Source organism: Pinus tabuliformis, chromosome Q (genome assembly GCF_031772625.1).
Source record: "Pinus tabuliformis cultivar Carrire ecotype Pingquan chromosome Q, CPIR1, whole genome shotgun sequence".
NCBI classification, from domain to species: domain Eukaryota; kingdom Viridiplantae; phylum Streptophyta; class Pinopsida; order Pinales; family Pinaceae; genus Pinus; species Pinus tabuliformis.
Window position 1 is genome coordinate 998,623,272 of NC_142296.1, and position 24,569 is coordinate 998,647,840.

The window sequence follows — 24,569 nt, forward strand, 5'->3', positions numbered from 1 at the left end:
AGTATGGTCAAGGGAGCACTTGGGAGGTCTCAGACGCTCGAACACAATGTCTAAGGGAGCATTCAGGAGGCTAGGGTTTTCGTAGTCCAGTTTGGCCCTGGACGCTCGCATGTAGTTCACCTGGGAGCGTCTAGGTCAGTCTCAGACGCTTGCATAAAGTGTCTCAGGGAGCATCCAGGACCAAAAGATGAATTATCAATTCTCCAAAGTTTCCGCTCAGTAACAACAATATTCAACAATTGACTACAGTCAGTGACAATGCATTACAATCCTCAGAATCAAGGTTTTGAGTACAAGCATGTTTAGGGTCATGTCATGGATGTTCTAGTTGTTTTGTTGCTTTGATGAAGATATGGATCATTGTACTCTCTTTTGCTGAATCATTTGATGACGATCTAAGAAGAAGAAGAATTTGCAAGGGTTTTCCCCTGGTCCCCGACCAATCTTGGTGTCTCTATGTGTGTATGCTTTTCTTCTATTGTTCCTTTATGTTTTGTTGCCTTGATGATGGTGATACTGTTCTTTCTACATAGTTGCATATGCTGATGAATAATGATATAATGTTATGGGGTGAACTTAATGTGTTAATAAAGAAATGCAATTATCAAAGCAAAGAACAATGTAGTTCTATGAAAAATTAACACTTATTTATCTCTTTTACTAAGTTTTTGGGATCACCTTGCTGCTCTTCGTCTTTAATAGCAAATCCAGGTCTTAGAAACGACTGTTGCTAAATTTGGCCCTTCTTAACTGGTCCATTTTCATCAATTTGCATTTCATTTTGGCTTATCAACGATAGATAAGCTCCCCACCTGTTTATCTTGATTCATTTCACCACTTGAAGGAAATAGTTTTATCTTAGCTCCTGCTAATAAAGATTGATACTTTTTTACACAATAAATTTCTTCAGACAATAGCAACAACTCACATATCTTAGGTCCAAAACTACAATCAACTACCTCAGTATTAACAGGCAATAGATGATTTGTGTGATTGAAAGTGTTCTCGGATGGTTCGACACCAACTGGAATTTTCACCTTCCATATATTCTTTTTATTAGACTCATTTTCTATTTGATTCCTTGTGTTTGGAGAAGTACCTAACTCCACCATTTCTTGGTTTGCAGTGTCAATTTTATCATCTTCAATAGTTTCCCAACTAGTCGACTCATCTTTATCATCTTCTTCAACAATTTTTTCGCTAGCAATCTCATCTTTTTTGACATTAATGTCAACTTGCATTGTAGGTGTTGAGTCTGGTGTTTTGAAAGCCTTTAATAATTCTGTAAATGATCTTTTTATTTTTTGTAATGATTTTTAAATTTCACTTAACAACTCAATTGTAGATTTATGAGTTATGCTTATTTCCATGATTTCAGGACTTAAACTTAATGGTAGATTGTGCAGTGGATAACATCCAAAGGCTCGAATGGCTTTGATACCATTGAAGCAACAAAACTGTAGCTTGTTGTACTTTAAAATGTAAAATACACAAAGGTATTGTAAATAATATTTTTATTAATAAGATGAATAGTAAAACGATGATTGAATGTTACAATGAGGGCCTGCTTATATACCTAGGCAAGTGTCCATTCATGACTGGGCATGTCTTTTAGACATGCCTTTTTATTTAATTAATGACTATTAAAATAATCATTACTTTGATTTATTTATTATTTTATTTTATATGAATCTTATTAAGAACACTGAAGCAACAAAACTGTAGCTTGTTGTACTTTAAAATGTAAAATACACAAAAGTATTGTAAATAATTTTTTATTAATAAGATGACTAGTACAAGGATGATTGAATGTTACAATGAGGGCCTACTTATATACCTAGGCAGGTGTCCTTTTATGACTAGGCTTGTCTTTTAGACATGCCTTTTCATTTAACTAATGACTATTAAAATAATCATTACTTTGATTTATTTATTATTTACATTTATTTTATTTTATATGAATCATATTCATAACGAGGACTAAGGGTAGATCACTATTTAGAGGGAGCCTCTAACTTCTGCTAATAGAGGGAGAAGATCTCAGTAGTGTTCGAAGATATTGGGGTGCTAGAATTTGCGCAAAATCTAATAGTTGCACCCGCAAATCCCCAACAGTTGATCCACCATAACAAAAATGACACTAAGCCTTGGCGAATCATTCTTGAGGAAGTCAAAGACCATATTATCCCTCATCTCCATGGGAAAAAGACAACATACGAAGCTAAGAAATGTCAGGATGAGTAAAGGAGAGCCCATCACTACGTACCTTTCCAAGTTCATTTAGGTTCAGGATGAGCTAGCTGGAGTGGGCGAGACTATAGAAGACAAAGGCCTTGTGAGTCTTGTGCTACTAGAACTTCATAAGTCTTGGGAGAATTTCCAATTGGGAAACACTGTGTCCAAGAAGAAATCTGGAGGGGAACAAGAGTTGGAGGTTCAACAAAGTAGAGGACAAGGAGAACTTTGCCTTGGTAGGCAAAGGTAGCAACGCCAAGGGCAAGACAGGCCAAGGAAAGGTCGAGTTTAGTCAGAAAGGTGAGAAGAAGAAGAAAGATCTGAGCAAGTTCAAATGCTTCCATTGCCACTAGTTTGAGCACTATGCCACTAGGTATCCTATTCAAAAGAAGGGGTCTAGTAAGGACCATGTGGTTGCATCAACTGAGGTAGATGTGTTTTCTTCTTAATTCAATAAAGACTTCTCATTGATAGCTTGCATGGAAAGCTCAGTAGGCAACAATGTATGGTACATTGATTCTAGAGCATTGGGTTTTTCCGGTTTTCCCACATTGGGTTTTTTTGGGGACGATTGTCCAAAAATAACTGTGTTATTATGGTTGTATTTGTGCCAGTGTATTTCCTTACATTTACTTGCTACAATGTTTTAACTGTGAAGGCTGCAGTAGAATATATTTCGATATTTGCCGTAAGAATACTGTAGATAACTTATTTATGAGGTTATAAGTAGAAGAAATAATATTAATCACTGCAATAGGATTTCTATTTAGCAATTTTCACATGGTATCAGAGCTATAGGGAAGCAAAAGAGAGAAGCCGGAGGACCCAACGTTGAAAGAAGGGAATTCAAAATTCCTACAGGGGAAAAAATTCGAATCTCCCAGAGGATTGCGCAGTTCAAGCCAAGGAGATTGGATTTCCTGGGAAAACTCTCTCTGAGTGAGTCAACAGAGAGGTAAGTCTTTCCAATAAAAAATTTATCAGTGGTAGAAGGTATAGCGTAGCAGAAGATTCAGCAAGGAAGGTTGTCTCGGGTGGGATGCAGTTTTTTTTTTTTTTTCTCTGTAGTAGTTGCTGGGACAAGTTTGCGTAAGAAATTGGCACAATATGGATACTCAAAGTGTCTCAGATTTATCTACCAGATTAGATGAAGAATTCACATGCCTAGCAAATTCAGTGTCAGTGGATGTTTGGTACATTGACAACGGGGCTTGAGCTCATATGACTGGAGTACGAGAACATTTCTTGAGCTATCAAGAAGAACAAATGCACTTCCAAATAACTATGGGAAACAGAACGAAATGTACTCCAGTACGGAGAGGCACCACAGCTTTTTAGACGGAAGCAGGGACCAACATTTGAGCCACCAATGTTCTGCATGTGCCAGGATTATGAATGAACTTAATTTCAGTGTCCTAGTTACAGGACAAGGGATATGATGTATGCTTCATAGGAGAGAAGGTATACGTCAAGCATCCAAGATGGAAGAAGAAAAGCAAATTGGGGTTTGAAGCAACAAGTTGTATAGGTTGCAACTTGAATCACCAATGGCATTGATAGGCAACATCTGTAATGGTGAGAAGGAGCGAAATGAATTATGGCATAGGCGAATGGGGCACTTACACCATGGAGCACTAAGGATGCTCAAAGAGACCGTTACAAGGGTACCAGTCCTTAGTAGTGAACATGATGACTTGTGCAGAGGATATGTGCTAGGAATGTACGCTAAAGCAACTTTTTCCAGAAGTAACAATAGAGCAGAGTGTGTATTAGGATTAATACACTCAAATATTTGCGGTCCTATGTCCACAAGGGCTCTTAGCGGTGGCGAATACTTCGTTACCTTTATTGATGATCACTCCAGAAAAACTTGGATCTATTTCTTAAAGACCAAGAATGAGGTCTTTGATCGTTTCCGAGAGTTTAAGGCTCTTGTTGAAAATATGACAGGGAAAAAGATAAGAAGGGTATTGCATTCAGATAATGTTGGAGAATATATAGACAAAGACTTCACATATTTCTGCGCAAAGGAGGGCATCAAAAGAGAGTGGACAACTCCATATAATCCGGAGTAGAATGGAGTAGCAGAACGGAAGAATAGAACTATTGTTGGGGCAACCAAAGCTATGTTGTATGATCAGGATCTACCTAGGTATCTATGGGCAGAAGCTTGCAACACAACAATATACATCTAGAATATAACTCCTCATAGAGCATTGTGGAAGGGAACGCCCGAAGGAGTTTTCACAAGGAAGAAGCCGGAAGTTAGTCATCTCAGGATATTCGGAAGCGTGGCTTATTGTCACATTCCAGACGAGAAGCGCAGTAAACTGGATCAGATTGCAGAAAAGGGGTATCTCGTAGGATACAACGAGACCTCAAAGACATAGAATCTACATTCATGGTACCAGGAAGATTGTAGTAAGATGGGATGCAAAGTTCATGGAAGACAGAGCTTTCAGGAAATCTTGTGAGATGTCTGCAGAAGATTAGTCAGGAGATGTTCCATTAGTCCAAGAGCAGCAGGGGCCGCAAGAAGGACTAGCAGGAAGACATACACTTGGATAGAGTATAATGACCAACACTAGTATCTCCTCAGGAGGACGAAATATTGATGATTCTCAACAGTTAGAACAACAGGGTCAGGAGGAAGAGTTGGTTGAGCCTCCCATCACTAGTGGTAGAACTAGCAAAGAAGTATGGCAAACACTGAGGGACACAAAGGAGTTTGTTGGAGCTCCTAGAGCCGAGAAGAGGCAACGTAGACAACCAAATAGATACAAGGCATTGGTAGCTCAGGTTGAAGAACCCTCTAGCTTTCAGGAAGTTGTTCAACACCAAGTATGGGTGGATGCCATGGTGGAAGAATACAACTCCATCACGATGAATGATGATTGGGAAGTAGTACCTAGACCAGAAGATAGATCAGTTCTAGGATCATGATGGATCTACAAGATCAAGTATGCTGCAGACGACAACATAGAGAAGTACAAGGCAAGGTTCGTGGCAAAGGGGTATGCTCAAAAAGAAGGAATAGACTATGAAGAGACCTTCACCCTAGTTGCTTGATACACTATCAGATCTGTTATATCCCTAGCAACTCAAATGAGATGGGAGATTCACTAAATGGATGTCAAAACAACATTCTTGAACGGAGTGATAGAAGATGAGGTGTATATAGAACAACCCGAAGGCTTCGAAACTCATGAGAAGAGAACTCATGTTTGCAGGTTAAAGAAAGCCCTGTACAGGCTCAAGCAGGCACCCAGAGCATGGTATGGTTAGATTGATAGTTACTTGCAGCAGTTGGGATTTATCAAGAGTGATGTTGATCCCAATCTCTACTATTTGTTGGTAGAGAATGAGCCACTTATTCTGGTATTATATGTAGATGACTTGTTCCTAACTGGGTCATCCAGGATTGCAAGAAGAATCTTGAAGTTGAATTCGACATGAAGGACTTGGGATAGATGCATTATTTTATGGGGTTGGAAGTTTGGCAGAAGAATGGGGAGATCTTCCTTGGACAAGGAAGGTACGCTATAGAAATTCTGAATAAATTCAGAATGCAGGATTGCCGACCCATGGCTACTCCCATGATCACCCACTGGAAGAAAACAAATGCATCAGAAGACAAAGAAGTAGATCCCACCTTGTACAGGCAACTCATTGGGTCGCTTATGTGTCTGGTCAACTCTAGGCCAGACATTTGTTTCATTGTGCAACACTCTTAGTTAGTTCATGGTGGAACCAAAAAGGGTGCATTGGGCAGCAGCAAGACACATTCTTAGGTATGTATGTGGAATAGTCGGATATGGGTTGAAGTACTCCAGAGGGGAGGACATCAATTTGAATGGGTTCACTGATGCAGATTGGGCAGGTAATTTAGTAGACCGAAAAAGTACCTCAGGGTACTGCTTCAGTGTTGGATCAGGGATGATATCTTGGTGTAGCAGGAAGCAAAAATTGGTAGCACTGAGTTCAGCAGAAGGAGAATATATGGCAGCCAACATAGCTACGTGCGAAGCCATATGGCTCAGAAAATTGCTTGTGAGCTTATTCAGAAAAAAGGATGGAAGTGATCAAGGTTAACTACGATAATCAGAGTTGTATCAAACTCTCTGAAAATCCAATATTTCATGATCGGTCGAAAGATATAGATATCCCTTGTCACTTGATCAGAGACTATGTTCAACGTGGGGCAGTACAACTACAGTATGTCCCCACAGGAGAGCAGGTGGATGATATACTCACAAGGCTCTTGGAAGAGCTCAGTTCACTCAGCTCTGAGAGCATATGGGTATGGTTGAAAATTCGTTTCAGTAGTAGCAACAATTTGCAGTGCAGGGACAATTGGCAGTGGCAGTGGCAGCAACAACACAAATGCAGACATTCAGAGGGAGTTGAAATACAGATGTAGCATTGGTAGTGGCAGTGTCAAAGGCAGAAATACAGTTGCAGCAACAACATAGTAGTTGGTGGAGAGTATGTTAGACATCAACAGCGTAGAGGACGATGCTTCAGAGTCAGAGCAGTATGCAGTAGCAGTATATTGCTAGAGCACATTCCTCGCTAAGAGGTAGTGTTGATTTGGGGTAGCATCGGATGTGCCCTAGGCCTCAAAATTTGCAGGAAGACTTAGACATATGCATTCTCCAATACCCAGAAATCGTTTTGGGAAATTCCACCCGGAAACAGTTTTATTAAAATAATTAACTATTTTTAATGGGACCCTAAGTCTAAACTTAGGAAATTAAAATAATTAATGGGTATTAATCTAAACTATGGATGAAACTTCTAGAAGAAGGCAGAGATCAAGTCAAATGATCCTAAGGATTGATTAGAATCTAATCTGGGCCGTTGAATGATGAACGAGAGGATTATAAGAAGAGACTTGATGGGCACTTGGAGAATACACTAGAGGCAGATACTTAGTTATCCGAGTAAGATCTATTTTCTCACTGGTCGAAGTTCGACAAGAGAAAATCAAATCAGAGGGAGAGTTGCAGGTGAGACATAGAGAGAGGGCATCAACACATTTAGAGAGTGCAAGGTAACAAGACGCAGAGTAGGAATAGGGTGATGCAGAAAGAGGCAACGCGGAGACAGTTTGACGCTGAGCCTGTGTGGGCAGCTTGACGTTGAACCTGGGAGAGAAGTTTGATGCAGAGAGGATCATAAGGATTCCGGGGAAGAAGAAGTGCTTCATCTGGGGTAGAACTTGGTCAAAAAGTGTCTGTAAAATTTTTCATTCCTATTTTGCTGGCTATAATTTGTACAAGAGAATTTGCTGAAGAATAATAAAAAACCCTTATGTGCTGCACCGGTTTTGACACATTGGGTTTTTCCAAGGATGATTGGCCAAAAATAACTATGTCATTATCAGTGAAGATAATATCGCCGATATATCGTTGAATATCGGAAATATAGCGATATTTTTGGCGAGCCGAAATATCGTCGAGAAAATATCACGATATTGTTGTCTCCTGAAAATATCGCGATATTTCCGAGATATCGGCGATATCTCGGCAAAATATCACGAGATGATATAAAATATCGCCGGGCGTGTTTTGCCGCGGCTAGAAAAAGGAAAAATCGTTTTTTTTCTTCATTTTTGTTTCTGAGTGTTGGAGAAGGAAGGGGAAGAGTTTTGTGGTGGTTGTCAAGGAGGGTTTGAGGATCAAACAATGATTATCACCACCAACTAATATTTTTTTGTGGACCAAAGATTGAAGAATAGTGAGACAAACTTCATTTCTTCCATTAATAGGTATGTTCTTAAAAACCCCTATGTTAATGATTTTTTCATAGATTTAGGGTTATGCCTGCTTGCCTCTTTGCCTACCAACATTTTGTTTCTTTGTTTTTTTCCAATTGCTATCATTTTCATGCCCATGAACCAATGCAAGGGTTTTCTCCATATTTGGATAGCAAGCTTCATTTTTTTTTCAACTTTCTTATGCACCCTCTTATTGCCATTTTTCATTCACATTGCAAAATGCAAATAATGTAGTATTTTTTTTTAAATGAGGTGGTTATTACTTATTATTTTTTGTGTTGGGGGGTTTAATGGCAATTTTTTGTTTTTTTTGTGCCCTAGGTTTGAATTAGTTCACTACAAATGTCAAATATGCCAAAAGCCTTGGACCCGTTTTGGGAGTATGGGGAGGCTGTTGGTGGGGCAAATCAGGCATTTATATCATGCAAATTGTGTGGGACCAAGATGTTAGGAGGGGTTACACGATTGAAATACCATCTGGCTAGACTCTCTGCACATGATGCAGATGTAATGCCTTGTATGCTTTCTAGTGCAGAGGTTATACAAAAAGCTCGTGAAGCAATTGCTGAACAAGACAGAAAGAACGCTGCTAGGGAGAGGCCAATGGTCTCAGATAGATAGCTGCTAGTTTTATTTGTTTTGCAACTTTTGCTACATATAAGTTTATAACTCATGATGATGAAATACTTTTAAAGTTTTATATATCTGATGTTATTTTGTTTGAGTCCTTGATTGGACAATTATCAGGGATTAGCAGGATATGTGATGTTATTTTGTTTCAGTCCTTGATTGGACAATTATCAGGGATCTGCAGGATTTGGTATCGCCTTTGAAGTTTGATGTATCATTTCTATTTGACATCATATATATTAGTGCCTTCTTCATATTTATGTGCCAATGTGTTTAGTTCATGTTGTTATTGCTTTATATGTTTAGAAATCTGAAAAAAATGAATATATTATGCATTTTTTATGCTTGCCGATATTTGCGAATATTTTGCCGATACCGATATTTTCAACACTGGTCATTATGGTTGTATTTGTGCCAATGTATTTCCTTACATTTACTTTCTGCAATGCTTTAATTGTGAAGGCTGCAGTAGAATATCGATATTTGCTGTAAGAACACTGTAGATAACTTATTTATGAGGTAATAAGTAGAAGAAATAATATTAATCACTGTAGTAGGATTTCTATTTAGAAATTTTCACACCATATGACATGAGTTTATAATATTAAATACAAGCATACATACCTCATTTTACCTTTAGGTCATCTAGGCTTCTTCCAACAACTTTCTTGATTGAAAAGATCTTCAACCCCTTGATCTGCTTCATTTCTCATGTCATCATACCATCATCCCATGAACTCCACAAGTTGGAGTTTCTGATGAAACACTTGCTTCCTTTCTCAATCGGTGAATCCTTCAATGAGAATTCTATCTCGCATATTCTTATTTAGCAGATGTTTCCCTTTTCACTGATGTGTGATGAGACTTGTCCCGGATGACTTCTTCCTTTGATCTTTCAATGAGGTCACCAAGAGCTATATTATTCAAGGTTGACTACCATAGATTTTGTTCCAACGGTCCTTCATATTTCCCTATGGTGATGTCATGAGCTCTTGCTTCTAATGCTTCTCCATCCTTGTTCTTCCTTCTTTCAGTTTCCTCCATTTCTTAGGTGAAATGGGCTTTTCCTCTATTCTTCTGGTTATTGTCCTTCTTAAGCTAAGGACAATCTTTCCTGTAAAGTACATAACCTTTTACTTCCATAGCATTGAATCTCACTATGCTCTTGTTCCCTAAATTTTCCAAACTTCCTCTCCTTCCAGCAAATGTTTGAATCCTCAACACTTTTGGCTTCAACTTGTCTTTTTCTATCTAGCATAGAGACCACAAGTTGTCAAATGAGGTAACTTTAGTGCATTTAAGAACATTGATGATTATCTTCTTATCATTCCTCCCAGATCTCCCAATTGAGGTCTTATAAAGATATCCCTTAATTCTTTGACACCTTCAATTTTGTGTATATGACCTTCTTTACTGCATTTTCAGAGAATATATATCTTCTAGCATTTCATATATCTCTTTGATGTCTCCTCTGCTACATAGGGATGAGAGGACCTTTGACTGATTTCATAAGAATCCTATGAGTCCCTTGATCCTTTTCCATGCATTCAAACAATGCTTGACCTTTAGAGACTTTTCCATAGATATTAATGACTTCTCTTTCAGAGACTATATCTATCCTCCTTTCTTATGCAAGGAATTTTGATGACCTAACCAATTTATAGATCTCCTTGCAAACACAAAGTCATCTATCCAAACTTGATTATAGAATGAAAGATACTTACTTGACAAGTGAAGATGAACTTTTGTACTTCATCACTAGTTGAAGAAGATGTATTAGAGCTTCCTCTTGGATGATCTTCTTTCAAATGAAAAGCCTTTTTCCAATAGAAAAGGTTACTGCTTTTGATGAGGATGATTTATTGCTTCCTTGGAAGATCTTCTTCTAGGGCAAGGAGATGATCCTTGCTTGTTTTATAACCTTGAAGATGATGACAATGCCTTCTTGCCTTCAATATGCTTCACCTTCTTTTGTAGTGTAGATTAGAACTGCTTCTAGGGTTTCGACTTTCTCCAAGATGATGTGATCTTTGTTTTTAAGGTCCTTCGAGCTACCTTGCTTTGTAGACAACTTGATGAGGGTCTTGGTGGCCTTTTGATGATGAAAATCTCTTGTTGTTGTAGACTGTTTCTTTGATCTAGTGTTTGATTTAGGGTTTGATCAAAATCAGGGTTTGATTCTTCAATGTAGATCTTGATCCTTTTCTTTGATAACCTTCAACTTGCTTTGATGCCCTTCTTGAAACTTGATCCTTGAATGTCTCTTTGCTGCCCTTCCTTTGACTTCAACACCTTAGCTCTGAAACCATGTTGAAGAATCTAGGGCAGTTTGGTTAACAAGATTCTTCCGACGATGATAACTACTTGTGAGTTACTTTTTACTTTTTCTTATTAGCACAATCTTCTCTTGTTATTAGTGTATGTTCTTTTACTTCATCAAATAGTTACCAAAACAAAAGAGACAAGAACACAAAATGTTGGCTCTTTGCCAAGGTCAAAACCTCTCACTCTTTGAGAGGAAAACTGCACAAATTCTTCTTATAGAGATTCCAATTGACGAATACCAAGATCAAGACCCTTGACGTATAAGCCACTCCAGACCAAGACACCAATCCTCTTTTTCGTCATTGCTGAGATCATCATCATTGCTACTGAAGTCATCACTATTGCGACACTGAGGCCATCACTACTGTAGCACCGAGATCATTACCACTGCACCATTGCTGCACCTTCCTCTAGATCTTCATCATAATAATGAGATCTCGATATATATATATATATATATATATATGAGAGCTGCATCGAGATCTTCATCAAGATCATGACCTTGTAACTACGTCTTCATTAAGATCATGACCGAGACCATGATTACAACTATGCCGAGATCATAACTGCGTCTAGAATGTATGCCGAGATAGAGTGTGTCACTGTGGTATCACTGAGATTCTCCTCATCACAACTATGCCGAGACTGTAACTGTGTTTAGAGTGTATGCCGAGAGTGTATCACTCTGGGATCACCGAGATCCTTCTCATCACAAATATGCTGAGACTGTGATTGTTTCTAGTATGCCGAGACAGTGAACGCCAAGACTGTGAGGAGGCCGAGACTTCATCTTTGTGGTACCCATCCGAAAAACACAGAGATATCCGCATATTGCACTATGGACAGACTTCCGAAAATACCTTACTGTGGCATGCGATACCCTTTTCTGTGACAACCATCTGAAACTTCAGAAGGATACGAGTTATGCGCTTCATTTATACAAAGATCCTAGTTGGGTATATATAGTAATTCCTCCCACATATTAAGTTGACGTGACAGTGTGAATGGATGTGTCTATTGATGCAAGCCAACATGATCTTCCTTTGTTATTGTTTGGAGGCCGACTTCTTCAAGAGGGACTGTGCTTGTCTTTGGAGGGCTTTTAGACATTTCTATAGACTCATATACATTGAAAATAGGCTCAAGAAGAGCTCTTCATGCATGGCATTAATTCTAGACTCTAAATGACAAATCCTATTATTCTAAAATCACTTGCTCATGAAACCCATGAAGCAAGTTTACAATAATAATTTTGTTCTCTTTATTACATCATTTACATCAGTCATAATTACATGTCATTATGAAGACCGAACCTAGTTACACTTTCTTCAACATAAGCCAGGGCAGAACCCCTCCAAGGGGAAAGCCTAGAAAAATTCTCTTCTTATAAAATTAAATCAAATGAGATATCCAAGACCCATAAACACAAAAATTTCCACCTCTAGATGCCAAGTCAAACCTTCCTTCCTTCCAACAAATTCATCAGCAAGAGACTAACAACAAGAGATGCACCAAGACAGATCTTCTGCAAACTTTAGCTCAAGAAAATATCCTCTCCCTTCAGACTTCAGCTCTCCACTTATTTTCTAGCCTCTTTGCAATATTTCAAACCAAAACCATCCAAGTGTGTGTGTTCAAATGAGCGCCATCTTCCCCCTATTTATATAGTTCAGAGGGGTGTGAATAGACATGTCCATTGGGGCAAGGCTGACTTGACACCTAGAGGAGTTTCTATTCCAAAATTACATTTAAAATTTTCTTTTTCTTTTTCTTTTACAATAGGTCCAAAATAGGACATTGACTCTTTGACTCAAAACCTAGAAGCATGAAGAACATGCTTTTCTACAAAAATAATAAAAAAATTTCTTTTTCTTTTCTTTTGTTTTTTTACATAAAATACATAATGGTACAAATTATGATGACTGAAACTAGTTACATTCTCCAAAACCTTGGAGGGGGTTTGTCCTGGCTTGGAGCCTATATCTTGTGTTCTATTATTTATGTGATCTTCATGTTTTTGTATTATGGTAATTGCTTGATGAAAGAAGAAAAACACAATAATAATAATGCCAACAAATCTCACAAGTAATTATTATGAAGGAAAAACTAATCTAATCATGAAGCCTCCCTATTTTCCAAAAGAAGATACAATAAAATAGCTTAATTCACTATAGCATCACTTCATTAATCCAAGAAAAAGTACTTCCAAAGCAAACATTGTCTTCCCCCAAGACAATTTGATCAACTTGAAACATACATAGCCAAATTTTACAAGAAAAATATCGCAGAAAATTTCAAACTAGCTATGGGATTTCTCCCCTGCAACTCCATGAGAAAATGACGTGAGAGCTCCCTCTGTTTCTACAAGAGAGCCTCAACTCATTATCATAATAACATAATATTTTCTAAGCTAAAATCCCCTAAATAAGCCTAAAGAGAGGCAAAAGACCCTCTCTGCAAATTAATTAATCTAGATTAATATAAAATGGGACTTCTCATGCCACATATACAAAAATTATGGGCATAAGACCTTCATGAGTGACCCTTTCCTCAGATGAAGGCCCAGGTTGTTGGTGAAGCGTCTAGCCTCCAAAGGCCCTTCAATAGGTTAAATTCTTCCATTATGCCTTCTAAGCATCCTACAATGTGAGTGAACAAACCCCAAAGTGGCCTCTGAAAGTGGGTAAAAGGGATCCACAATTTCCCTACTCATCCCACCAAAGTGGACACGCTACAAAATCAGCATTAACCAATATTTAGGGAAGGAATACTCCAAGTCCCTTTCATGTGCAGGCAGGGCTTTCAAGACAGGTTTTTTTTCCTTCATGGCACGACCAAAGGGTATGTTTCCGCCAATTATCACACAAATAATGCATCGAAAAGTGGTCCCTTTCTTCCACAAAAGGCAGCAAGCAACTACGAAAGGGGTCACCTTCCACTTTTTTTACACTGTTATTTCTGTTCACAACTTAAATTCAAGTCGCCCCTATGTAAACCTTTAAAGTTTAAGGTTGGCTTAGATAGCAGTTTTAACCATTTATTGATCAATTTCAAGTCAGCTCCAACCTATTATAGGTCAACTCGTCACCTCTTAAACTCAGGTTGGCCCTAACAGCAAAACAGCGCTTCAACAATGAATATATATTTCAACGGGTCTCAATTTCTGTCCATACAGCAGTAACAACTGTTGTGAAAAATCCAAACTGTTTCCTACAAATTGTTTCTGGAATCTCCCCTGCCACCTTCTCAACTATATATTAGCTGAGTGCCCTTAGAGCTAGGAGTTGAAGTGAAAATTTAATGTGGTACCCCTTGTGCAAGCTATGGGGTAACAGTGCTGAATTTTCTTGTTATGCGATACTGACACTCAGTCTTTTCTGTGTCTTTGATGTCTTTTTGCTAGCAAATGTTTATGAGAATGCTCCTCTTTTGTCCTGCTTTTATAGCCACTTTCGTAGATTATTACAGGGTAAATATTTTCGTATCTCATGGTGAACCATTATTCTTATTCTCATTTCGGTTTGTTTCTTTTTCTTCTATATCTAACTGGTGAGTTGTAATAAACTTTAATATTTTCCTGTAACTATTAGAACTAGGTTTGGAATGTTTGATGTTACTATTCTGTGTACTCATTGGTTTCTCCTGTTGTGTGGTGCAGCCAGTGAAAATCTCTGATCCACATCTAGTTTCATCATTTTTTGATGATTTGAAGAGGGTATACTTGCATACAACAGCAGAATTTACCAATGTCAGTCCGTTAGCTGCAGAATGCACCCTAAGGGTGCAAGTGGCTCTTGAACTGGAGGATGGGGTGTGTTTGATTGAGCAAATGGAGACAAAGGAGCTATCAATACCAGCTGGCAACAGTATTCTGTATACATTTTCACCTGTGAGTATCTGTTGCACATTCCTGCGACTACTGCTTTCATACACTAATAGCCAAGTGAAATTTTATCCAAGCACAGTATAGTTAGAAATATGTTGAAAATGGCAATTTTGCATAGGTTAGAAGAGGACTTATGAAGTTTCTGGGGACATTATTTTCCTTCGGGGAGAGTAATAAGCAATAGTCATGATTAATTTTACTCAAAATCAATGTCTGAACCCTGTTCATTTTTTCTCTTAACAATATTACGTTGACTGCTACTAGTTCATGGTTTCATCCAAGTTTAGTTTGTTGATTTTCTAGTGCTAATTAGACAAGCACACTTTTCTGAAACTGATAATTACTTCCAATGATCATTTTAACAAGTTCAGAACATCATTAAGCAATTACAATCAGAAAATTCAACAGTAACTGCAATGGAAACAGTAAAGATCACAGTAGAATAGCCATGCACAGTAGACACCAAAATTTACCCTGGGAAAACCCGAACTCGGGAAAAACCCAGCAATCTTTTCTAGGAGAAATTGTTTAGTTCAGTGAAAATACAATCTGATTTTTACAAGTCAACCTTGGTCAATCCAGACCAAAATACCAGCACAGGTCAAACCTGGTAAAACAGGCCGAAAATTGGCCCTCCTGCAACTTCCCAGAAACTCTGTGAAACTGCCCAGAAAAGTCTATGTCAGACTGCCTAGAAACCTGGCTTCTCAGAGATACTCGGCCTCAGTCTGCTTCCCACATGTGAAGGAGAGAGAGAATGAATGTGTGTTCAATCAGTGAGGGTGAATGACCTTTTATAGCCCATCTTCTAGCTGAACTTTTGGAGGAATATTTGAATTTAATTTTCCCTCCCAAATTTAATTTTGATTTTTCCTATCAAATTTATTGATGGGCCAATTTAAATTTAAATTTAATTTTTTTTTTCTCTTAAATTTCTTTTGTGGGCCAATTTGTCTGGCTAGGGAATACCTCCTGCAACTACCCAAGATTCAACAATCTCTCTTAGCGAGGGAGGTATTCACCTTAACTTCCTCAAATGTACATTTTGTTGAACAATTTCTCCATCCCAAGTAAATGTTGAGAAATCAATGCTAGTAGTAATTAGGGTTTGATTTCTTCTTCTTGATAATTACTTGTGAATTATGTTGGCTTATTTTACTTCTTTATTATATTATATTTCATCAAGCAATTACCAATTTATGTGTATATGAAGATCACAAGAACAAGAGACACAAGATGTTGGAACCCCTATCAGGAGAAAACCCAGTCAAAACTCTTCCTTTAGTAAATTCAAAGACAAGATGAGATAGTCCAAGACTTTTTGACCTAGACACAGACTTTCTCCAATCACCAAGTCAGCCCTTCCTTCTTCTCCAAGTGTTAGTCTTCCAACATCAGCGTCGTGCTGAGAAATCCTAGTATCAAGGTTAAGTGATTTCTCTTCTATTGGTAACTACTTGTGAATGCGTTTTACTTAGATTATGATATTCTCTTACTTATAATATTATAATGTTATTCTTCATCAAACAACTACTAATGCATAAACCATAAATAAACAAGAATATAGGTTATTAGCCAGGGCCAAAACCTCTCCCACTTGAGAGGAAAACCCGAAAAAAATCTTTTTCTTATATGGACTTCAACTAACGAATACCAAGACCAAGACCCTTGACCTAATTGCCACTCCAAGACCAAGACACAAGATCCTTCCTTGGAGGGCTATTTGACACTTTCATTGACTCATATACAAATGTAACATGTCCAAGGAAGGTCCTTCATACATGGCGTTGACTCTCTTTGACTTTATGACCAATCCTAAGGACTCACAATGGGAGCCATTACTAAAAATAAAATTCCTTACTCATGAAACCCATGAGACAAACATTACAAAAATAATTTTATTTTTCTTCTTTACATTAATCACATAAAACCACATTTACACATGTCATTATGAAGACTGAACCTAGTTACACTTTTCAACACTTCGACCTAGAGTGTTGACCTTGCAGCAACAGAATTTTGGCCTCCCTAGCAGTAGAACTTCAACCCAACAACAAACTTCGACTTGCAGTAGAATTCAGAATTTCGACCCTAACAATAGCCCATTACGTTTGAGAGAAAGATAACCCAAAACTTCGATTTTGTCTGCTCTTGCATTCTTCTTCCTTCTCTTAGCAACTTCACACTTTTTCTGTCTCTCTTTCTTGTGTATCAAACTTGCTGAGTGAGTGAGCATATGGATCGAACTGCCTGTCTATATATGGCCTCTTCTGTGGGTCAAATTGGCCTAATGTAGGTCGACTTCATCATCATAGGGTCGACTTGGTGTGGAGGTGTCAAATGACCTATTTGACTAAAAAATAATTCTTTTTACATGATACAAAAGCCCAAGAAGCGTTTAATAAAATTGACAATGTCTCTATTGACTCAATATAAAACCTAGACGCCTACAATGGAGGCTTTGGCCTAAAAAATGATGACCCAAGCATGAAACCCATGCTTCAATAAGTCAAAATAAAATTCTTTTGACAAATATATTACATTATACAATTATGAAGACCGAACCTAGTTACATTCTTCATCCCTCTTAACTAGGGAGGTATATATATATATTCAAGTACATGGAAGATCTCAAAAACACATGAACTACGAAGAGTTCAGGCACACTCAGTTCCACAGACTAGATACTTGACCAGGGTTCTCTATCCGGGTGGGACTAAGATGGACTAAAGTTTTCAGCCAGTCTAGGTACCATCAGACTTACTAACTAACCATCAACCCAGGGATCTGGGTGCGTATCCAAAGTCAGGGCTCCAATTTCAATGCCACACTCCCTCTTCAAGATCAGGATATCAAACACCCATAGGCCGACCATTTGTCCTCCCAAGCATCTGCCATTAGATGCTACATCTCTCGTTATCAACTAAATCTGCAATGTTAGTCAATCCAAGCATGCTTATGAAATACTCAAACTTCTTATTTGGAAGAGACTTTGTCAGCACATCAACTACCTATTCACTTGTCAGAATATATTGTAGCTTTACGACCCCATCTTATACCAAACTCCTAATGTAGTGGTATTTATTGTTGATATGCTTCATCCTTGCATCTTCAGACGTCTTGATGCTGCTTTGATTATCACAATTTATTATAGTAGGATCCAAAGATTTTTTGAATAAATTTGACAAGAGTTTTCTTAACCAAACAACTTCCTTTCCTACGTCACATGCAACAACATATTCGGCTTCGGCACTACTTAACGCAACAAGATCTTGTTTCCTACTCATCCACAAAATCATTGCAGACCCTAAATGGAAACATCCGCCGGTAGTGCTTCTTCCATCAGTCTCATTGCCACCCCAATCTGAATCTGTAAAACTTGTCAACTTAACTTCCTTTCCATCATACTTTAGGCAGTGATGTATAGTGCCACAAAGATATCTAAGAATATGCTTAATAGCTATCCAATGGTCATGGCGAGGCTCAAACTGAAATTGACTAAGAATATTTACAACAAAACATATATCAGGTCTTGTATTTACCAGATACATTAGAGAACCCAACAACTTACGATAGTTAGTGGGATCGACGAGACTGGAGTCAGATCTTCTCAGCTTTTTGAGATTAGTGATCATGGGAGTAGTCATAGGCTTGGAATCCATCATACTGAATTTCTGTAAAATCTTGATTATGTATTTACCTTGACCCAAATATATTTCTCCAGGTTTCTGCCAAACTTCCAAACCAAGTAATATTGCATAAGTCCTAGATCTTTCATTTCGAATTCAGCTGCTTGCATCTTCTTGCATAGACTCTTGAACCAGGCTGGAGATTTTCAAAGAAAAATGGAGTGGCAAAGTGCAAACCTTAGCCATGAGAATGAGTTTGTGAAAAGTGAAAGCCAAAACTTTATTTAAAAGATTTATTATTATTTTTGGTCAAATTATTCTTATTAAAGCGTCGAAAACAAATTCTTTTTCAAGGCAGGGCCAAATATGGTTGATCAAAGGCGAAATTATTATTCATCTTTATATGGGGCGGATAATTGTAAAGTTCGTGGAGTAAAATTAAAGGCCAAAATTAATTATTTCGGGCCAAAACCGAAATTCAAACAAGGGGCTGACTTGCAGAGCCGCCATGACTGAAATGCTTGGTGAAATCGTGAATTGTTGGAGGCCAAAATCACTGTGGTAATCAATTTCTTCCTAAACACCGAATTGGAGTAGTTTGGCGGGGCTGAGCTCCTTACGTATACCAACTGTGGTTATTTCCCTGCAAGGGTCGAAATCCCCTATCTGTTGACTGAGTTGATGTCGTCTTTTATTAGCTACTATAAAATTTTGTAGAGGGATGAAACTCTTATTATCTGGACTGTATTCCTTCATTGCTGAACTTGCGGCTTAATGATAGCATTGGTCTGTAAGGTGCTAGGTTACAGTTATTGAGGTGCTAAATTATTGTGGAGGGAGTGAGTCACTGTTTATAGGAGCTGAAGTTTACTCCCCCCATAGGGCTGAGAATTTCTCTGTTACAGGACGAGTTTTGAAAATAGAGTAGAGTTTGGGCTGAGTTAAACACTATACATCATTTCCAGATTTGCGTGGGTCAATCTCACAGTGAAGTAAGTGAAGCCAAAATTTATTCAAGAGGGTAGTTCGATCACTGTTCTAGAGGAGGACCAAATTCAACATCTGTCTGTGTGCTTTCAGAGGAAATAAAAGCCAAATTTTATAAGCCAAGAAAGGGTTCAAATTGTTCACTTTCAAAATTTCCTGAGGGCCAAGTTGTTAAAGAAAAAGGATCTGAGTTTCTCTGTTGCGTTTCTGTGGAGCCTGGGTCAAGTTTAGTGCTGTTGGTGTAAGCTAAACAGAAATTCATTCTTGCTGGCTGTATGTGTTGCATTGAGGGAAGACCGCCTGCACAGGGGTTTTTCCTGCTCATAAAGACCACAACTCATTGTTTTCTAAGCCGACACGAGTTGGAATAAAGTGTTGTATCTGTACCACGAATTGTGGACTCACCTGGGCATTTTTATTAAAGAAATACATGTGTTGGTTTATGCTGGAACTTGCCTCGGACCTTTCATTCTTGTTGGACATGAACTGATAATTATTGGCTAGTTTCCATGCTGGTATCTCTACGCTTGGAGGGCAGAAAATAGATATTGTCGTATCGAGTGAAGCATATCATATATCATTGTGGGCATTCTGGTTTGGTACTTCTTCTACAACAACCATAGTCGCCTTAGCCGTTGGCCTGCTTGCTGGAATACTTACCAGGCTCAATCATTCCTATCTGCTCACTATACATTTGTATTTCTGGCGACAAAAACACTGTTTATGTTGGTACTATTGTCTGGGTTTGGTCATGGATTTGTCATTTTTTTTTATATACGAGCATTATATTCTGGTCTGAGCATGTAATGTATGAATGTGAGAAAGTGTTCTTTGGCATGGAATGTCCATTATATATCTAATACTTAGTTGAAACAACTCAGAATTGCACCTACAACACTGTGCAAACAAATTGTTTGCTAAAACACTTCACAGGGAAATATAACAAACTCAGAAAACAGTGGACTCATTATCACAGATATTCTTGTTATCATTGAATCAAAACATGGATCAAAAATTTATGAACTCCCTTAATAAACCAGCAGCAACAAACAATAGACCCTGCTCAAAGGGGCCTATGCCATTCTTAAGAGAGAACAACCAAAGGATGCGCAGAAGGGGCAGGAAATAGGGCATAAAATATTTGCACTTGGGACAGATTTGAAGCACATGAGGGTCACATGGAAAGTTCTTTTCACACTAGATGCACTCCTTTCCAAAGAGAGCCAGTTAGAAGGAAAGAAACTAATTTGGGCTCTAAAACCAGCGAAGCTTGCTCTCATACAACACAAGTTCTTGGAGGAACCTTATGAAGGGGTTAGACTTCTAGTTGCATCTTGTCTTAGTAACATCATGAGACTAACCACCCGTATAGCTCCTTACAATGATGATGTTATGAGGAGAGATTTCACACTGTTAGTAGAGGCTTTCCAGGACTTGGATAACAATGAGGGTCCTACTTTTGGGAAAAATCTTGAGATTCTAAAAGCCATGGCCCTGCTTAGATCTTATGACATCATGCTTGATTTGTGGTGTGATGACTTAATCCATCAAATGTTCCAATGTTTCTTTAGCATTAAGAAACATCACCCTGACACAGTGAAAGCAAACATGCTGTCCATTTTGTCTTCAATTATGGGAGATCGTGATGCCATTTGCAGGGAGTTGCGAGGTAGATTGTTGACCATTTGGAGGAGAGAACAACTGGTTTCACCTGTTGCTTATGAACTGCCCGAAAGGTTGGCTAAGCAAAACATTGGGCTGTTCATGAAACAATTGACTAGGGAGGAGTTGCTCAGGTTTGGTGGATCATGTAGCAAGAATGAGCTGAGGAGGAAGGGTCTTTGCTTCATTTGCAAGGGACCTTGGGGACCTGATCACTCATGCTTGAGTGACACTGACGTGATGATAGAGGTAGAACAAGAGGAGATTCCTTAGACGAGTCCATGGGTTCTTAAGAGGATGCCTCTGAGGAGCATGATTCATGTGGAGTTGTTGACAACAAGCCAGATTTATATGATGAGTAGTCAGTGGATCCTATAGGAGACATTCAGGATGGTGTGTCACCAGTGATGAGTCACCATGAGCAGGATGGGGCATGAGTCAGTTGAGGAGGATGATACGCACAATATGCATGATGAGCCTTTTGGGGAGAGCCAGTTGGAGGTTCATATTGAGCCTGTGATGGAGGAGGATGGACAACCACCCTTGGGGTCAGCCATTGATGAGGAGCAGACAAATGTACAAACATCTAGCAGGGTGGCAGTATTTGCAGACACTTGTCCTCAAGAGGTGTTGGAGGTTGACAGGGTAGTTTTGCAGGAGGCTAGTAGACGGTAGGAGCATGGAGTTTCCGATCAGAGGAGGGAGGAGTTGTTGGAGATGGTGGTGCATCCATCTTTGGGCCGACCCACTAATGAGGTGCAAGTAGATGCACAGGCAGTTGACAGAGCTGTAGTATTTTCAGGGAGCAGCCCTCTCCAGGAGTACATAGATAGGGCTTGTAGCACAATTTGGCCACTTGTACCCATTATAGGGAGAGAGGTAGTGTTTTCTTGATGGATATTATTGAATGACTAGGCGGGGTTACATGAGTGGGGCACAGTACAACAGGGGCGCTTAGATGAAAGGGTTACTACATGTCTAAGTGGGCAGTGGGATGTGGACCGACAGTTCATTAGTATTTCAATAACACTAGCCCAACATCAGCGGAGTGGGGTTGACCTTGACCTATGCCAGAGGTGGCATTGAAGAGAGTTGATGAGTTGGTATTCACTTTATGGAGCAACAACTATGGCCGGAGACATAACACAGTCTGAGCCATGGGACTTGGCTGATGATTGGCCATGGTGCCATTGGGATCCAGGAGGATTGGTTGATGACAGGTATAGTCAGAGATTAGTTTGGGATTTGAGTATTGAGGGGTACATTCATGATGGGTTGAGACAGAGGCAGAGCATCACCAAGTGGTTCGTATGTGATCTGGGCATTGGGTCTTAGTTGTGTTGGGCCACCAGGATGGTCCATAGGTTTGGATTGCTTGAGGGCAAGCAATATTGGGGCGGGAGGATTTGTAATGTTTCTTTTTTTGGTGTTTCTTATGACATGGTTAGGATGGACTTTTAGAGTTGGGGGCAGATAGGTCACAGGGGTAGGCTGGTGTCATCAGCGGGCCCAGGGGCTTCTGGAGGGGTTTTGTGGAGTTTCTATGAGGTCCGATGGCATTCACTTGGTATTCCCTCATCCGCACAATTTGCCTTTTGTTCAGGCACATTCCCATACCTTTGAGAAAGCAAAGTTATTATTGGGCCTGACTCAATTATGCTTAAGGTGGCATTCCGAGAGGAATATTTGATAGAACACCTTAGTGTAATAGCTCGTTGGAACCGAAATGAGAAGATCTACATGATGGGATGGTTAGATGTGAGTTTCAGTGACCTGAGGAGATATGGTGGCCAATTTGCTCTTTTCCTGCATTAAAAAGAATATTTTAATTAAAATAAAAGAGGGAAAAGTGCTCCATGATTAAAATAATAATAAAATAGGAGGGTCTAGAGGGGTCCATCAGATCTATAAAAGAGGAGGATGAGGCCATTGGAGGACATCTTGGATTGAATATTTCTTATTGTATGAGAGGTTGAGAACCCGGTTCTCTACTTCAGCAGTAGCCTCAGGACGAAAACCCTCGGGTGATTCAGTGGGGTTGGGCGAGTACCCATCTCCCCTTGGTGAATTCATCCAGAATTCACAAGAGACCTCAGTAGTGACATTTCAGTTCAGTTTGGAGGGCCAACACAACATTGGAGCAGATTCTTGAGGCCAGTTTCCCATCTCAACTATTTTATGGTATCAGCATGTAAACCCCAGTTTATATTATAATAAAGTTGAGATTATTTTCTGCTTATCGAGTTATGGAATTGCATGCATTCTATCTGTTATATTTTACATGGCAATCTTCTGTTAGTTGAATGGTTATTTTATGAAGAATTTTTGGTTAAGCTAGATTTCTGCCAAATTAGCAAAATTTCCCATTTGGGACATTACAAAAGGACCAATATCCCGGATCATATTCTTTCTTAAAGTCAATTTTCGGAAAGATGGAGTGATCGTCAGTCTCCCAGGCCACTCCAAAGCATTCTAAGCTGAAATTAGTGTTGAGAATGAACTGCCACATGCTCCTAGATGGATTGACATTCCTTGCTTGAGGAGTATGTACTATGGAATGATGGCCCCTGACTGCCTTTCATTTATATTGAGTTGAGAAGTCTCAGACTCTCATCCCATAGATTGACATATTCAAAATGAATATAGAGATGCTAGGTCCTTTTTGGAGGGATTGTGTTGATTTGGGGTAGCATCGGATGTGCTCTAGCCACGAAATTTGGTGGAGAGGTTGGGGCACATGAGATCTCCAATACTCAAAAAGGGTTTGGGCAGATTCTAAATAGATCAGGAGATATTAAAATAATTAATATTTTTAATGGAGTCCCTAAGTCTAAACTTAGGGAAAATAAAATATTAATGTGTATTAGTATGAATTTGTGTTAGAGTGGTCCAAAAGACCTGGATCAAGCCGGATCTAATCTTAGCCGTTGATTAGGGACTTAATCTTGGTCGTTGAGATGTCAACAGGAAAAAGTATAAGAGGAGGCTTGAGGGTCACTTGGAGAATACACCAGATGATCAATCATTCTATTCTCTAGAGTGGGGTTTGCTAAGAGAGATAGAATCAGTGATCGGGAGAGCAACTGAGGGGCATTGAGTACAGAGAAACATAGAAGGCAAAGATTGTGCCGGGAGAGTAGCGCGGTAGTCAAGGAGGGTGACGCAGAGCTAGCAAGGGCTTACACAGGGCCACGCAGAGGCAGCCAAGTGCTGCGCATAGCACCAGAGGGGCCAGCGCAACTGACGTAGAGGCTCCCGGAGCTGATGCAGGGCCTCTTGGGGCTGACGTAGGCCAAGAAAGGCTGATGCAGGGCCAACGTGAGATAGAGAGGGGCTGATGCAGTCCAGATTGGGCAGACGCTGGGGTTGCAGAAGCAGTTTTGTGCTAAAGAGCTGCCGGAAGGAATTTTCCGGGGTTTCAGCCAGGTGATTTCTC

General features: G+C 39.2%; 1 protein-coding gene across 2 annotated transcripts in view; it reads left to right on the forward strand.

The window, feature by feature from the left end:
• LOC149222830 (mannosylglycoprotein endo-beta-mannosidase-like) overlaps window positions 1-24,569 on the forward strand; it is a 218,849-nt gene that overhangs the window by 184,939 nt on the left and 9,341 nt on the right. For both annotated transcript variants that reach the window (XM_089385642.1, XM_089385643.1), the window contains exon 7: window positions 14,628-14,858. In XM_089385642.1, the coding sequence (XP_089241768.1) occupies window positions 14,628-14,858 (231 nt within the window). The remainder of the gene's footprint in view (window positions 1-14,627; window positions 14,859-24,569) is intronic.